Source organism: Dermacentor albipictus, unplaced genomic scaffold (assembly GCF_038994185.2).
Source record: "Dermacentor albipictus isolate Rhodes 1998 colony unplaced genomic scaffold, USDA_Dalb.pri_finalv2 scaffold_30, whole genome shotgun sequence".
Taxonomy (NCBI): Eukaryota; Metazoa; Arthropoda; class Arachnida; order Ixodida; family Ixodidae; genus Dermacentor; species Dermacentor albipictus.
The window spans coordinates 1,272,886-1,290,331 of NW_027225584.1; the positions used below are offsets into that span (position 1 = coordinate 1,272,886).

Sequence of the window (17,446 nt, forward strand, 5' to 3'; positions counted from 1 at the left end):
GCATCCTCGACGTCACAACGACTGAACAATCAGTTCAGCTACACCCGAATTTATGGCAACACACACGCTTTTAATTTTTCAACTTTGCCCCGTGCAGTTTGTTTATGGAACGCACTACCAGATACCATTGCATGCCAATCTAAACACACTGCATTTCGCAATCTGCTAAGCAATCAATATGCCGTTTCAACCGTCTAAACACGTCATGTCTTTTGTAATTTTCTTGCATTTTTTTCTACAAGTTAAAGAATTTCAGCGCTCCCAATTTTTTTACAATACTTACTACTGTATAACATGTAAAAACGTTTACAATGTTATTATGCTATTATGTTGTTTACCATTTATTGTTATTGCTCTACATATTGCATTTGCTAATGTATTAATTTTTGTGGGCACTCCTTTCATTATGCTAATGTTTATTTCTTTCCCGATTCCATACTAATATGTTACCGTGTTTCCCCCTTACACTATGCCTTCTCGAAGGCATGTAAGGTACACGTAAATAAATAAATAAATATTTAGAATGTTTGCAGATGACTGTATAGTATATAAGGTCATCAACAGCGAATCTGACCAACAAGCACTACAACGTGATTTGGATTTGATTGCCACATGGTGTGAAAAATGGAAAATGTCACTGAATGAGCAAAAGAGTGTCCACGTCACCCTTACAGGGAAGCGCTCATATGACAGCAATCGTAACACTATAAATAATGCTACTCTTGAACAAGTGTCAGAATATAAATACTTAGGTGTATTTTTTTCTGCTGATCTATGGTGGAACAGACACGTTACTCATGTTAGGAACAAGGCTGCCGGAGCATTAGGTTTCTTGAAACGTAACTTTAGTAGCTTGCCACAGAAACTTAGGGAGCAACTGTATTTCACACATGTGCGCAGTACACTAGAGTATGCGTGTGTTTGCTGGGATCCTTATACTACAGAACTTGTAGATAAACGAGAAAAAGTGCAGAAAAGGGCAGTTCGGTTTGTCCTTGGCAATTATGACAGGATGCTTAGCATGACAGAAAGCAAAAAAGCATTAAATTGGCATCTTCTTGAACACCGTCGCCGAAACCTCAGATTAAAATTTCTTCATAACATATACCACTCTAGTACGGGGATAGCCAGGTAATTGTATTTTCAGCCGCCCACGTTCCTAAAAGGCGAGATCACAAATTAAAAATATGTGAGATTCCTTTTGACCCTCTATTGCATGAATTATGAAAAGTCATTTTTTCAGCTTTCATTATTGATTGAATGAACAAACACGACTGTAATAATAAAGATAAAGCTATGTGCCAAATATGGCACACCATGAAGATGGCTGAGCGCTCTTGCTGCCATGGGCGGAAAACAAAGCTTCACGGACGGTGGTCTTTTTAGTGCGATGTGGGGAATGAAATGAAACAATTGTTTGCTGCGTTCAGGCACAGATGAATGTTGCACTTCCTCTATCTTACCAATGACTTCTTTGTGCAAGGTGGCCGCTTACATCTTTGTTTCTGCTCGTCAAATTCTGGCCAGTGGCCGACTTGGTCAGATCGGTCGTCTTTGGGTGGCATTGCGGCCGCTGGTCCCTGTGCTTTTTTTACTTGAACCTGGAATTCCATGTCCTGACTAGAAGCCCTTCCTGGTCACTAGTTGGGTAGGCACTTGTTATGCGAGGTAAGGCATTCTGCAATTTCTGCTTTTAAATGAGCCAGCGGTAGTACTTGTCTCCTCCTAAGCTGCTCCTGCACCCTCCTGTACAATACCCATGCTGTTACTACCGATAAGTCTAGCATAGGCGTAAAAATTCGAAAGTGCCATTTCTTCAACCTCTGATATGTATGCAGTAAAGTCCAAACAGTGAGTGCAGCAGGTCAACACCACCCAAGTGCCTGTTGTGGACCTTTACTACGCTGAGGCAATCAATTTCGCGAAACACCTTGGCGGAGGTAAACCAGCGCTTAGTCTTTTGGACTGGATCTCTCCCAACAAAGCTCGACAGAAATGTCACGGCGCGGTTATCACATCAATGCACACACGATAACTCCACGTCATCTATCGCGCTTGTGAGTGCCTCTGAAGCACCACGTCCTTTACATTTCAGTTCCTTTTCGCTTTTCAGGCCGCCCCCTACCGCTCTTTACTGTACGCGCTTTGTTCGTGCTTGTCTCTCTTTCTTTCTATCTTCCTCTCCCGCTCTGTTTCTCTTTTTATCCCCTTTAACCCTTCCCCCTGCGCAGGGTAGCCAACCGGAACTACCTCTGGTTTACCTCCCTGCCTTTCTCTGCATTATGTTATCTCTCTCTCTCAGGCGGCTGTTTGGTAGACAATTCGCCCTTATTGTACCGATCGTCAAAATTCCATCTTGTGATAGAGTGACCTGCAACTTCGGGCTATTGAACAGATGGCAGCACGTTACCATATTTTGTATTTCAAGTTCATACTGTGCCAAATATGGCACACACCGATTTCGGTTTCTCTGCTGTAGTTGCAGGCAAAATTGAGAAAACTAGTAACTGCCTTGAATTGACGAGACCAAAAAATATGCCAAAATAATTTTTCTATGTTTCTGCGGTCGAAATTTTCAGAGAAAAAAAAAAAAAACCAATTGCTCGTGTTTGCCCCCTCAGAGTTTCACGTCGCATCCCAAAATCTACTTCACCTCTGTTTTGCATATCGCTCAAGAGATGGCAGCATTTGCCCATAATAAGTGCACATAACTATGAGATTTACTCTGATGGTATCACATTCTCAACTGGGAATCTCACACACGCAAAAAAGAATGGTAACTGGTATGTGCCAAATATGGGACACCATGCAATAGAGGGTTAAAAGTGACGCTTTCCGCTACTCTTTCTATGTTCGTACTATAAGGGATTGAAATACTCTACCACCTGACACTGTCTGTATTTGTTCAAATGATGATTTCTTCCATGCTTTATGAATGTAATTTTGAGTGTCCATTTGTATGAGTTGTACCCTCCCTGTTGTAATGCCTGAATGGCGAAGCAGGTACCCAATATATAAAATAAAGAAATGTTTCATTGTCATTATTTTGTTTATATTGTGTTATAGCGTAGTTGCACCTTGTTAAGCAGCAATTACGAGCATTATGTGAAATCATGCGTGCAAGAAATGCAATGTTGAAGCAACTCTTGAGTTTAAACAAAGCAGTAGGAAGCATGAGTGTCTGCTATTTAAAGAAATTCTGCTCCAAAAAGTGCTTGGCATGTCTCGCTTGTTGCTATACGTTTCAATATGTGCTATACAGATTGCTCTGAACGACATTTCAGTTGCTGTGTAACTTGTGCTGTGCTTGTGTGTCACACATGAACAGACACCTTCAGCTTTGGAACAATGCATACTGCACAGTAAAATAGGCATCGCAAAGCAATATTCAACAATGCAAGATTGGTTGCCATTCACCTTGGAAATAACCTTTATTTAAAGAAAATTCCCTGGCGAGACAATATTCAAAAGCATAGTGAACAAAGCAAAGGAGTAACATAATGGCACATGGTTATTTGTCACTGCATGTGTGTCTGTCATGCTCAACATAGACAAATCATGTGCTTTTCAGTACCGCAGTATGCAGCATACTACGATTAGCCACATGTGAGCACACGCAATGTGTTATGTTGAAGTGCACGGCCTATTTACTTCATGAAAAGAAAAATAAAACATGTTACACCAGCACATGTCTCCGCCTCATTTGCCAGCGAATGCGCCGGCGCACACTTTGCAGGTAGGCAATGCGCAAATTTCTGGGCAGCCGAAACACACCAACTATGGATTCGCGCACCGCACGGCCTCTTTGAAACAAAGCTCGAGAAGGCTGTACAGGGTGCGCCTGCGGCGGCACCTGTACTTGAAGCGGCACTTGTGCCTGGGCTGGCCCCTGTGCGCTGTCGTCATGTGCACCGTCGTCATCTGGGTCATCTGGCAGAGGCACGCCTGCTGCAAGGCAGAGGTTATGCAGCGCTGCACAAGCTGCAACAATAGTGGCTGCTTTCCGAGGCGAGTAGTGGAGCACCCGATACCTCTGCAGGCATCGGAAGCGGCTCTTGACGACTCCTATGCACCGCTCAACGGCATTTCGCATTGATGCGTGTGCCTCATTATAGTGCCCCTCTGCCGTGAGGCGATTTGGGTGACCAGGCACAGGAGTCATGATCCATGGCTCTAGCGGGTACCCAGAGTCCCCTGTAAAGTGTTGCATGTCAGTGAACGAAATGGATACATTAAGGCACAATGCAAGAACACAGTCTACGCCAGGGCCCCTTTACAACAGGAGCGGGTCATGGATTTATTGTTGCAATATCTATCAAACATTGACCTTCCCGGAAAGTTGTAAAGAAAGTTCAACTCATTTTAAAGAAAAGCCCAATTTCACCTGTTGTCTTGGCTGCAAATCTCGTTCTCAGGTTAAATTGGACATGTAATATTTATTTCATGCTCGTGGTTTTCTGCTCCGTTCATCCCATTTGCCCCTCCCTAAATGTACATCTTCCACTAAAACTTATTAGCTCTTCTCTCTTCAGAAGTGTTATTTTATAAAACACTTCTAAGGTCTACTCTCGAATATGCTGCCAGTATCTGGGATCCTTGCTCTACCTTTCGTACCTCTTCTCATGAAGGTACCCAAAATCGAGCTACCCGTTTGATCCTTTCTAATCACTCCAGCACCACATGTCGCTGTAACAAAAAAAATCGCACACATTGCGACGCAAAGCAAAATAGCGCAACTTGCACCATTCTACAATATATACTATACACCGATCACTAACGTCGATGCCGAAAGTTTCACGCACACGCTTATTCCTTTGTTCCAAGGACAGGGACCAGGTCCCCGAGTCCATTGTCACCAACCCTTTTCCACTATACTTGAAAACTGCCATTTCGACGTGTTCTGTAGAATTCCACCCCTGCCTGTAGCGCTCTACATGGCATTCAGTGTATTGAAATTAATAAATAAACAGCATAACATGTCAGCTGTTGTATACATGCTGGTATAAATATCTGCCTCTTAAGAGAGACTTGTTTCTCTCGATAGTCGCTGCAGGTTCATTAGGTACTGCTGCATTCACAACACATTTCTAGCAAATCACGCTTTCTTAAAGCTTGCTAGGATGCAAAACTATTTGACTGTGTATGTTTTACATGTGGAAGAAGCCCTGCTACTTTAGGTGCACTTACCAAGCAAGACTTCTCCATGAAGTAACAGGCCACGAGTGAGGCAGCGGCGAAATGCAGAATGCCTCCAGACGAAAGAATCGTGGCACGATCCCGGAAACCGTGGGTCAATTTCCAGGATATTCAGCTTCGCGTCGCACACCTCATAAAGGAAAGCAAAGAGAAGGTGCCACTGCAACAAATATCTGGCACAACCTTTTGCTTACAAAATTACTTGCCAATCAGTTACTGTTCAGTCAGTGAACACAATTACAGAAAAGGAGATATCAACATACGCAGTAGGCAGATGAACTAATGATCAGCATGATAACAATGTCATCTTAACCTACAAATGCAATGTTGGCATGTGTTCACATGCTCATGTATGGCATACGGTAACAACACAATGTGCAAAATAATTCCTTTGGTTTCTTCCGTCCATATTGTACAAGATTCTGCTAAAGAGTGCCACCTGTGTTTTTTTTTTCAGACAAAGTGCCTATTACAAGCGAAAGAACGCGGAAACAGCATGTGCCGTATTAACAGCTAGAGCAAATGGGTGTCCACACATTCTCATTCTCCCTCACACCATTTTCATTGATGGGATGCTCCTTTTCGCGTTTACGGTCTGTTGGCCACAATGCTTTAGTTTTACGTCGAATAAGAATCACAAGGGCTCGTCTTCTGTTAGGATCGCTCGCAGACGAAGACTCCCTTCACTGCTACGGCGTCTATTCCGGTTTAAGTTGCGCGTGTTGTGTTTACATTGTAGCATCGAAAAGGCTATTCACCTGTGATTGGAGAGCACTGAAAAAGTGCGGCCGTGTTCTATGCAAAGATCAAAGTCGTCATTACACATACAACACAAACGCTACTTTCTCTAATAGGAACGCAAGTATTACCGGCAATTGATGAAAAATAACGAAACGAAGTTTTTTACGACGTGCATTCGCGCAAACACATATCGAAAATATTTATCAATGAACAATACTCACGACCACGCAGTTGAGGGTGTAATACCCTTTACGGCTCCAGTACGATTCCGTTTCGTCGGGGCCGAGCTTCTTAGGGCGAACGATGGCTATCAGACTCCCGTCCACACATCCTAGAACTCCTGGAATTTTTCCACGGCTAAGAAAGCCTTCCTTGACGGCGGCTTTCTGTTGCGCCGTGGATGGGAATCTAACCCATCCTTTTTCCTTGCCCACAACCGTAATGGCCTTGGCGACGGCTGTAATGATCCGGCTGACCGAAGGCTACGACAGTGCAATCGCTTCTTCATTCCCGACGCACTGTTGAAAGCTCCTGGTGGCAAAAAACCGCAGCGCGCACAGCACTTTCATCGTAGTGTCGACACCACGCAATCTTTGAGGTCCGAGATGTCCTTCCAGCTCATCGCAAAGACGTCGCACTATGTCTGTGGAGAGACTAAAATGCCTTCGAAACTCTTCTTCGGCCATGCCGAACGCGTCGCGTCGTTGCCTCTCGTCGCGTCGTTGTCTTTCGGCACTCGCCAGCAGCACAACCAAGGGAGCCGCCATTGCAGTCTCTGTCTCGTCTCGTCTAGGTGCCGGCTCGTCAGCTGGCGCGAGATTAGCCAGCAGCCGCGGTTGCCCTAGCAACCCTCGACATCATGCTCGCCCCCGCGCGCGACTCAAACGAACCACTTCTCCGCGGTTCCGCTCCTAGCAATGAACCGGTTCCTTTCCAGATGATTGGCAACCTGCGTGACGTCATCAAAATTTGTCGTCCCGCCCACCAGGGATGACGACATCGAAGCGCCGACCAATGGCAACAGCCAAAAGGAACCGGTTCCCAAAGGAACCGCTACAGAATACGGCCCCAGGTCAATGATTGTGCAGTATTGGTTCAGGAAGTCCATGCTGAGAATGACATCTCGTGAACACTGTTGGGAGGATAACGAAGGTGGCAGGGTAAGTCCTGTCCTGAACGGAGTGGTCGCGATGTAGTCGGCGATGTCACATGGCTGTTCACCAAGTTGTGAGCATAGCACATTGACGGCGTAGGCCCATTTCACAGTATGGGCACCAGCTGTAGGCATGGCTTGGTTCTCTGCAGTGGTAGCAGAGGTGGTCAGAAGTGCACCAGACATCTGTCTTCCTTGGGTGTTGCGCTGGACGATGGGTGGGTGAGCTGGAGGCGGTGGCGGACAATGGAACTGCGTTGGTACAGCACCCTGTCGCGGGTGTGGAGGGTTACTTTGACAGTGGGCGACAGCGGCGTAGGTCATCACTTCAGGCTGGTCCTTTGGGGATTCCTGCTGCCCTTCGGGAACTTCCCAGTGGCTGCTGGATTTCTTCTCATGTGACGTCAGGGATCAAGGCAACCTGAGGCTGCGATCTTGGGAACATCCTCTGAAGCTCCTCTCGCACGACTGCTGTGATGGTCTTGCGTAGGTCGGCGGTGCCTAATGGTTAACTTCGGTGTAGTTGGGAGCATGCGTCGGTCGAACTGCCTGTTCCTAATTTCGAGTGTGTTCTTGATGGTTGTGGCCTCAAAAGCAAATTCAGAATCTGGCGTATCAATCCGGCGAAGAGCTCTTGCTTGACACCCCTCATCTAGAAGCGAACTTTTTTCTCTTCTGGCATGTTGAGGTTGGTGTGTCTGAACAGGCAAGTCATCTCCTCTGTGAATATTGCGATGCTCTCGTTGGGAAGTTGCGCTCGGGCTTCTAGGAGAGCTTCGGCCTTTTCCTTGCTCATAACACTCGTAAAGGTCTACAAGAAGCCGTTGTGGAACAGGCCCCATGTTGTCAGGGTCAACTCTCTGTTCTAAAACTATGTTTTGGTGGCATCTTCTAAAATGAAGTATACATGCCGCAGCTTGTCATCGGAGTTCCAGGTGTTGAATGTGGCGATTCTTTCGTAAGTCTCCAGCCGGGATTCTGCGTCTTCAGTCGATGATCCATGGAAGGTTGGTAGATCCCGAGGTTGTTGCAGCAGAAGGGGGGATGCTGGGGCAGCCATTGGGGTTGTCTTGGCCACAATCTTCTTGGTCGTCTGAAGTAGAAGTCCATGCTTCGGGGGCAGCTGTTGCAATTGGCGGCTTGCTAGATGATCCAAGACGACGTTGGTGTTGTCTTTGCAGTCTGGGCTTGGATCACGGCTTGTCAGGGGTGTCCGGTACATGAACGAACTAGCACCTCCACCAAATGTCACATGGTAGTCACGGAGAAGAAAACAGCGAAACTGTGAATGGTGAAACTAGTGTTTTATTGGGTGAACCTGTGCTCTCAAGAACAGGCCACACTGAAAGCACGATGATAGCGGCAAACACAGTCGGTGATTGTTGAAAATCTGATCTCCCAGTCAAGCGTGTCGGCTTTTATACTCTAGTCAACGAAGGTTCCATAGTAATCGGTGGAACCCGCGTGTCTTCCAGAAAGTTCTACACAATTCGCGGCACACATGCAATCAGATTACACAAGCTTCGGTGACAACAGAACCATCAATAACATTCGAGAAACTTCCAGTACAGGCAGGCACATCCCGCACTGAGCGATAACATTTCTTAGACACTGAAAAGCACTCACCCGTTAAAGATAAACAAAACCACGTGTCTATATTGAGGCTCTAAATACATGGTGTTCTACGGACAAGAAACTATAAAAAGTTAAATACTTCATTATATTGAGAATTTCGTTATAATATTGGTTTGTTATTATGAGGTTTAACTGTTGTGGGGATGCGCGACTCTCGCGCGTCCCCTGATGTTTTTCCCGCATACCGCGTCTCCTGTAATGCGGCTTCGCCGCGTGGCCTGCGTGATGCCCGCGGCGGTCGATGTAGTTGGGGCGCACTGCGAGAGATGGCGCGAGTGTTGCGCTGCTAACGCCGCCGACAGGCGAGGTTACTTGGGCGCCGAAAGGAAGGCGCTTGCTCTCTTTGGTTCGAGATCGTCAAGCGGTGCGGACGTGCCATGCCGCGCGTGCGCCGACCCATGCTTCTGCGAGACCGTCTCGCGTGGCCACCTTGGAATGCGCCACCATTCACGTGACAGTTCGCGCGAACGACCAGGCGTTGGGATCCAGCATGGGGCGAACATATTCGCTCGTTATCCGGTCGCGGTGAGTCGGACTTCCAGATTTGTCGCGTGCCCATCGGCATGTTTTACGGATAGCAACCCAGCTAGCAGGCATTGATCTACGAAAGGCGCAATAAATGCCTTTGTGATTGTTTGCTCTACTGTGTTGTCGTTCCTTTGTCCCAAGAGTACGGGAGGAGAACCCCACACTGTACTACTATGAAATTAATTTGCATCTTGATCTGATACTTTGCTGGTTGCTCGCATGTTCAGGTCTTGGAGGAGCAGCTAGCCACATCTAATGAGAATCTAGTCGGGACGTGCCACAACTACCAGGAATGCCTGGAGAAGTTGCAATGCACAGAGTCCAAGATGACAGCTTTCACCCAAGGTACAGAGTGCCTTCAGCAAGAGCTACATTGCCTTGAGGCTGAAAACCGGGTGAGTGTTTTTCAAGTGGGATGTGCTGATTGCATGAGTGCACTTGTCATATGAGAAGTAAGTTTATTGGGCGTGATTAAAATTGCTTTCTTTGCAGGCTCGCAAAATTAATTTTACAAATATTTTCCCTGGTGAGCCAGGGCTACAGAAAATGGAAAGCATGTTTGTAGAGACAGTGGCAGAGGCACCAAACTGCCTGAAAGTGGTTTAATAATTTTCTTACTACCAGCTTTTGAGAAAATTGATACTAATTTGACATAAATATGGCGTATATCCATACAAGCTGATTTGCTTTCACACTGTGTCCATTTTTACCTTATCTGGAATAAAAAATTGTGGAGAAACCAGCGACGATAATTATCAATGTAAGTGAATTACCCGAACAAATGAGCGAGAGTGGGCGAGAGAGCAAGAGAGAGCGAACTATCATTTTCTTGTTCGAGTCTGACCACTGACCACATGATATACCTAGCATGAAAACTATGGAAACAGCCCAAGAAAGCTACTTGTTGCGCTGCCCATAACAATGTACTACATATTTCTTAATTGGGGAGTATGTGTGGAGTGAAAAATCCAGATAGGTTTTAAATCATGTAATCTAAGTATCTGTGAGCGACAAGTACAGTTTTGCATAAATAAATTGTCTAAGTGGGCGGACGAAAATGGTTCTAAGCTAAAACCTCAAAAAAGTATGTGCGTCCTGTTCTCTAACAAGAGAGGTTATACTGGCGGACCTCGTAATCAATTTCAATGGAGAACGGTTATCTGTGAGCTGTGAACACAAATTCTTAGGGATCCTTCTAGACAGTGAGCTAACTTTTGTGCCACACCTGACGTACCTTAACTCTTTCGTTACCACGCCTATTCAAATCGATCACCGGTGATCGATGCTTTAAACGGCCGATTTCGACATGTTGGAATCGTTTCTCGTGCAGCTAGCGCCATCCAGTGGTTAGTCTAGGCAGTGCACTTGTAGAACCATTTTAAATTTTCCCGCTCTGGCGACGTTCTGATTTTTGATGCGCCTTTTTGAGAACTAATGTGCGCGTGTTGTTGCAAAAGGGGGCGTGGCGGCCGCGCTTGAGAAAAAATATTGCCACTCGTGGTAATTAAGCATTAGCGTCAAATTTTTGTGATCAAAAGGCTCCCAGCAAGTCAAATATTGAATCATATTGTCGGCTTTGTTATCTGGCGGCGTTGAGTGGGGATAATTACCCGAAAATGACGCCAGCTATTCACTGGTGAGCTTTGACTTGGAGTCCGGGTGGTTTTATTCCACGAAAACGCATTCCTGAAGGTCCGCCGCATGTCCAACATGTATACCTAGCCTTTACAGCCAGTTTGTAGCAGTTTTGGTTTCGCTTCTCTTGTTAAATCCGCCAGAGGGCCGCATCCGGTGTTACTATCGCAACAACGCCAGTCGCTCCGGTCTCTGCCATGGCGTCGTCGTCGGACGCGACTGCGCCGCGCGGTAAGCGTTCTGCTCGAAAGTATTCTTCACCCGCACCTGATTTTAGTGACGAGGATTCGAGCTTCGAGTCCGAAGATGACAGCACTTCTGCTTCAAGCTCTGACGGCGACGATGTTTCGAGTCAGCCCGGGACATCCGCAGCTGCTCACCGGTGAGTTACCTTTACGGCCTTGGGCAGTCACCGGCGTCGCGCGCTTATCTGCTGACCTTTGTGCACAAGCTTAGAGCTATTCTTGTTATCTGCAGGGTCCGTACGTCGCTAGGCCAGGATGTGCTGCCACCGGCTGTGAAGAAACTTCAATTCACGCCAACAAGGCCGCCCGGAGCACATCTCGGCCCAGCACTTCGGAGCAGCGCAAGACGCTTTACAACGGCGCGCGAATTTTTCCTCCTGTTCTTCACCGCAGAAGTAATAAATACCATCTGCAAGAACACGAATAAATATGCTTGGATGCATATTTTGGAGCTTCCAAGCTATGCTGAAAGAGATGGGTCGTGGAAGGAAGTGACTCCCGACGAACTAGTGAAGTTCATTGGACTGCTCATTTATATGGGCATTGTGAACGTGCCACGCATCCACCTTTACTGGAATACCAGTAGGCTTTTTTCAGGGCTTCTTCCTCGGAACGTTATGCCAAGGAGACGGTTTTCTGCACTTCTGCGCTTCCTAAGTGTCACTGATCCGGAGGCGACTACTGTAGCTACGCACGGCAGGCTGCACCGCGTATTGTGGCTTCTGCAACATGTGAACACTACATCAGCAGAACTTTTTCAACCTGCGCGGAACCTCTCTGTGGATGAAAGAATGGTCAAATCGAAAGGAAGATCGGGTATTCGGCAATACATGCGGGACAAAATTGTAAAGTGGGGATATAAATTCTGGGTGCTTGCTGATTCGCAGACTGGCTATTCCGTTCAATTTTATGTGTACGCAGGCAAACGGGAAACAGCTAGTGCAAGTGGACTAGCATTTGATGTGGTGACACAACTGTGCGATAAATACCTCAATCAAGGATACGTTATCTACATGGACAACTTTTACACATCTGCGTCTCTCTTTGCTCACCTGCTAAATCGCAAAACCCTCGCTTGTGGCACACCTGGCTCGCTGTGGCTTGTGGCAAAACCCTCGCTTGTGGCGTAAAGATCGTCGGTGCTTCCCATCTGAACTAAAGGACGTGTCATGGGAGAAAAAGGCAAAGAGAGGTGATGTTCGGTGGCTCCGACGGAACAACATCCTCTATTTGCAATGGAAGGACAGGAAGGTTGTTCACATGATGTCAACAGCGCACACTGCCAACAGGCATGTTACAGCCACAAGGAAAGAGAGAAGAGGCGGCGTGTGGACTATCATCCCAATCGAAAAGCCGGTGCTGAATGACGACTATAATTCGGGGATGCTTGGAGTTGATAAGTCAGATCAGCTGATTGCATCCTATAACGTTTTGATGAAGTGCGTGAGGTGGTGGAAGACGCTCTTCTTTCATTGTATTGACATGGCTGTTGTGAATAGCTTCATTCTTTTTCAAGAGCACCGCCAGCAACACCTCTCAACACCGGAATTGCAGAGGAGCGCCCACTTCGACCAACTTTCTTTTCGGATGGAGCTCACCCAACAGCTGCTCGAGGTTGATGATGAAGAGGTTCCCAGAGTACATCCTGTCCCAAAAGAAGTGCCGCACCGTCCGCAAAAGATGCCGAAAAGGCGAAACTGCAGGATGTGCTATCAGGAACGCAAAGTCGAACAAAAGACGAACGTTTTCTGCGAAAACTGCGAAGTGCACCTGTGCCTCACGAAAACGCGCAACTGCTTCACCGCATGGCACGAGCGCTGAAGCTGTTCCCGGTCTTTAGTTTTTTTTATGTAGCTGAAGAACGGTGCGGTACAGAAAATTAATTTTTTTAGACAGTATTCCTGAGTCATTGATCTTCAAAATGTATATTCTAAATTTTCTTTCTTAATAATGTGTATGTAGATATTGTGCCTTTTCTTTCTTGTTTTTATCAACTCGCCACAAAAATGGCACTTTTCCGAATTTTTTGTGTGTTTCCTAATAAATTGTTTGCTTTGTAACTTATGTTTTTGGGAAGAGCATTCCATTATGTGCAATTTGGCATGCTGCAACGTGTTCTGGAGTATTACTTGTACTGGCAAAAAAATTTTTTCCGAGACCTATGAAAAACGGCCATTTTCTCGCGGTAACGAAAGAGTTAAGGCAAAGTGCCTCAAGACTATGAATCTGCTCAAGCTGTTGTCACGCACAGCTTGGGGAAGCGACAGGAGATGCCTAATAAAGTTGTACAAAAGTCTAATGTTAACACGCCTTGACTATGGAGCCATTGTCTATAATTCTGTTGGACCTAGTATGTACTCTGAAAATGCTAGATCCTGTCCACCACTTAGGCATCCGCCTTGCAACGGGCGCCTTTAGAACTAGTCCTGTGCAAAGCCTTTACGTCGAATCTAATGAATGGTCCCTGTACTACCAAAAGACATATTTAAGTCTTTCGTATGCCTTGAAGGTAAAATCAGCTGTGAATAATCTATGTAATTCAATTATTCACGACTCCTCCACGGCCAGGCTGTTCCGTAACCGCCCAGGTGTCCGGCCTCTTCTGTCTCTCCGGTTGGAAGCATTCTCAGAAAAAACAGGGGTCCCTCTTTTAGAGAATCTCTTAATGGCCCCCACTCTGCTTCACCGCCATGGGATTGGCAAACTATTCAATGTGACATCTTTTTCTTAGAATTATCGAAACAAGCACCTGAGGCTCACATACAATCACATTTTCTTGAACAAGAGAAGTATTCCTGTGACGAATTTTACACAGATGCTTCAAAGTCTCCTGCTGGTGTTGCTTAAGCAGCTCTCGGACCTTCATTTTCAACATCTGGGGCACTAAACCCACACACTAGTATCTTTACAGCAGAAGCATACGCTATATTTTCGGCTATTAAACACATGAGGCGCAGAAATGTCGCTAAGCGTGTTGTCTTTACAGACTCATTAAGTGTCGTGAGAGCCCTAATTAGCTTACGAAAACATGAGAATCCCGTTTTGAATGAGCTGTATAGCTTGTTGTGCTCCGCATAGATGTGCAACCAAGCGATTATCCTATGCTGGGTGCCTGGCCATAAAGGTATAAAAGGCAACATAGCTGCTGACGAAAACGCTACGTCAGTGAGTTTTAGCGACACAGAAATATCCCCATTCCTGCCACAGACCTAAAGCCCTTTCTGCGCCGTAAATTGAGGAATCATTGGCGAGCAGAGTGGAATACACAAGCATTCAATAAGTTACACATTATAAAACCAAAACTGCGGAATTGGAAAAGTGAGGAAACAGCACGGTACGAGAAAGTCCTTCTTTGCCGATTAAGAATAGGACACACTTGCAGTACTCACTCCTACCTCTTGAGTGGCGGGGATTCTCCTACTGTAGTAGGTGCGGCGATAGCTTGACAGTCCCCCATGTTCTTATCCAGTGCCCTGCAATAGAAACAGAGAGGAAAAAGTATTTCCCTTCAGCATATCGGGAAAATATACCTCTTCACCCTGCATTTTTTCTTAGTGATCAACCGCTTTTTAAACTGCAAATAGTCTTAGATTTCTTAGCCGAAACCGACACTCTGAAAATAATTTGGCCAGGAAATTTAACACGTGATTACCAGCCCTTGTATTCGAGGGTTGCTTGATGCTCTAGTGTTACTGTTGTGTCGTTTTCGTACGTTTTTTTTTATCAGAACACAATTGCCATCGTCCACGTCCATAAGTAATCAGTGTCATTATTTTAGTAGCTATATATTTACGCCGTTTACAGCAATAATTTTTAGGCCCTTATACAGCCATGTCACACCTACCATAATGAATTCACTGTCCACGTCATTCACAATAAATCCTTTAAATTACCACTTGTCATGGCGCTCTTTGGCCATAACTGGCCCTTGCACCATTAGAAACCTCATATCATCATCATTAGTACGTGCAAAAGTAACCACTCTTTTTAGCGAAAATTCAGGCAGTCCAAAAAAAAAAAAATGAATGCATATTTTTTACTGCTGTCAAGGGCTCAAATTGCCACAACCATGTCTGAAATAACTCTGAAGGCGTGCCAATACACTGTGACAGGAGATAGCAGGTGCATGTGAGCATAATTTAAGGAACGCATACTATGTCCCGTGACATAGTATCCTCTTGGAATGCTTCATTGCAATACAGTCGCCGATCATTTATTCGAACCTCACGGGGACTGCGGTAATGTCCGAAAAAGCAGATTAAGAAAAAAAAAAGAAAGAAATCCTTTATTTCCACACACTTATTCGGGCTCGGCAGTAGGCTTGAAGAAATCGTGAATGCGCTGTTGCACGCTGTTCTGTTTACGCGCAATAAGATAAGCCTGAATCTCGGAGAGGGCCGTACGGTCTTAATTGGCGGCTGAAAGAACAGTCCCTATAGGCGGCTGAAGCACAGCACACGCTCCGCATGCGACGGCAGTGTAGCAATGGTGCGTCATCTTCCGACTCGGAGTCATCATCCGGCGGTGCAGCAGAAACCTGACGAATGATCTCGCCGCCGTTGAGTTCTGCGCATATCAGTACAGCAGCGTCAGCACCTGTGAAACTGTCAAATGAGACGGTGTCTGGAATCGCAATGCAACCGTTGCACAGGTCTCCGCAGAACATTTTCGGCATCAATAGGGAGCACATCGGAAAGCGACAAATCCTAGGCCTCCCGGCACCCGCTTGCCGGCATGCCCCAGCGCAGTCTGCGCGGGCACTGTTGGCGCCATTCGACACTTGATGCGATGTTTCCGTATGCCAAGTTGGATCACCGCAACCTCGACACAGCACACAAAGCAAACACCACCATGCTGTCACGCCGACACCAGTCGCACAAATGAAAAGCGTGGCCCATTCGTAGTGTCGTGCATGAAGAAACAAACAAATTAACTGCTGGATTGTCTTGCCACGGCTTACTAAGATGAGACCGGAACTGCTGTAGCAACTCTATTGAACCAGGCAGTAACGATGACAATGAGCGGGGATTTCCAGTAGCGCCACTTTGTGGGGCAGCAAGGAGGCTCCGTTCAAAACAAAAATGCCATTCAGCAAGTCGAACCATGCACCGGTCAGAGTCGGTGCATGGTGCTCTCGATCGAGTTGGCTCAAGGAGTGTCCGAAAAATCAGACGAGAGGTTGCAAGGTGTCTGAACTTTCGGCAGTTGTTATACGTTATGGTCTATGGGGAGAATGGCAGTGCTGCAAAGCAGACCGAATAATCGAGCATGTCCGAATTTTTGGGGTCCGAAAAATCAGTCGGCGACTGTACATTGTGTATGCTTGATCACATAACACCGCTATAGTGCGGTGAAGCTGACTTTTGGCCACTGGCATTATGCAACATTTTTTACACCCTTTCCTTGCTTTGAAGCTATCAGTAAGGATGCCAAAGGTGGAGTCAGCGCCATTGCTGACAGCAGTGGATCCCTTCAATTAAAACACAGCACCGAACCACAAGCAGCTCGGTAGTGAACGTCGAAGCAGCTAGGCCTAGCATTGCAGAATGCATGAAAGCACAAAACGACCGCACACTAAGCACCATGCGGCTAAACACAAATGGCTACAATGACTGCTGTGGCTACGGCTGCCAGCGGATCGATGTGCGAAGCTTCTGTTTTGAGGGTGCCAGATGATCAAAATGGTAGCTATGGTAGTTTGCAATAATGCCTTTTTGGACCCGCGGTCACAACAAAACAAATTTCAGACATTGTTATACATTGGTCCTAGTGGGTACGTGGCACTGCCGCGAAGTATCCAAGTTATCAGGCCTGTCTGAAAAATCTATCATTGACCATACATGTATTTAGTTTTCAAGAAACATCAAGCAATAAATATCTCTTAGAGTGAACATATTTTATGGTGTCTCTCATAGCCATTGTGTTGCTTTGGGCTTTTAACTCTTTCCTTACTGCCATAAATGTTATTTCTTGTGTTTTTATGGTTTTATTACAAAATGTATTAGTTGCAACATAGACTGGGATGCATAGAATTATAGCCTAATCGTTGGTTGCAAAGTTGTACTTAATTTTTTACCACAAAATTCTTTTCAGGAAAGAACAGGTATTTTAAATAAAAAAAAACAATTTTCTTCCTTTCTTTCAAAAATTATGTTGACATTTCATAACTATTTCAGTTGCATGTCATGTTCAAGCAATTAGGGTTTACTGTTTATGTGATGTTGTAACATGCTTAGGCAGTGTCAAAAAATAAAAGAAACAGTACAACAAGAGTGAGAGGCAAGAAAGAATACACACACTTATAGGCAGATGT

At 45.8% G+C, this 17,446-nt stretch overlaps 1 protein-coding gene across 7 annotated transcripts in view; it reads left to right on the forward strand.

Annotated features, from left to right (window-relative positions):
• The window catches only part of LOC135908429 (GRIP and coiled-coil domain-containing protein 2-like), a 217,187-nt gene that overhangs the window by 23,073 nt on the left and 176,668 nt on the right, over positions 1 to 17,446 (forward strand). For all 7 annotated transcript variants that reach the window (XM_070529776.1, XM_070529774.1, XM_070529777.1 and 4 more), the window contains one exon: positions 9,481 to 9,648. In XM_070529776.1, coding sequence (XP_070385877.1) covers positions 9,481 to 9,648 — 168 coding nt within the window. The remainder of the gene's footprint in view (positions 1 to 9,480; positions 9,649 to 17,446) is intronic.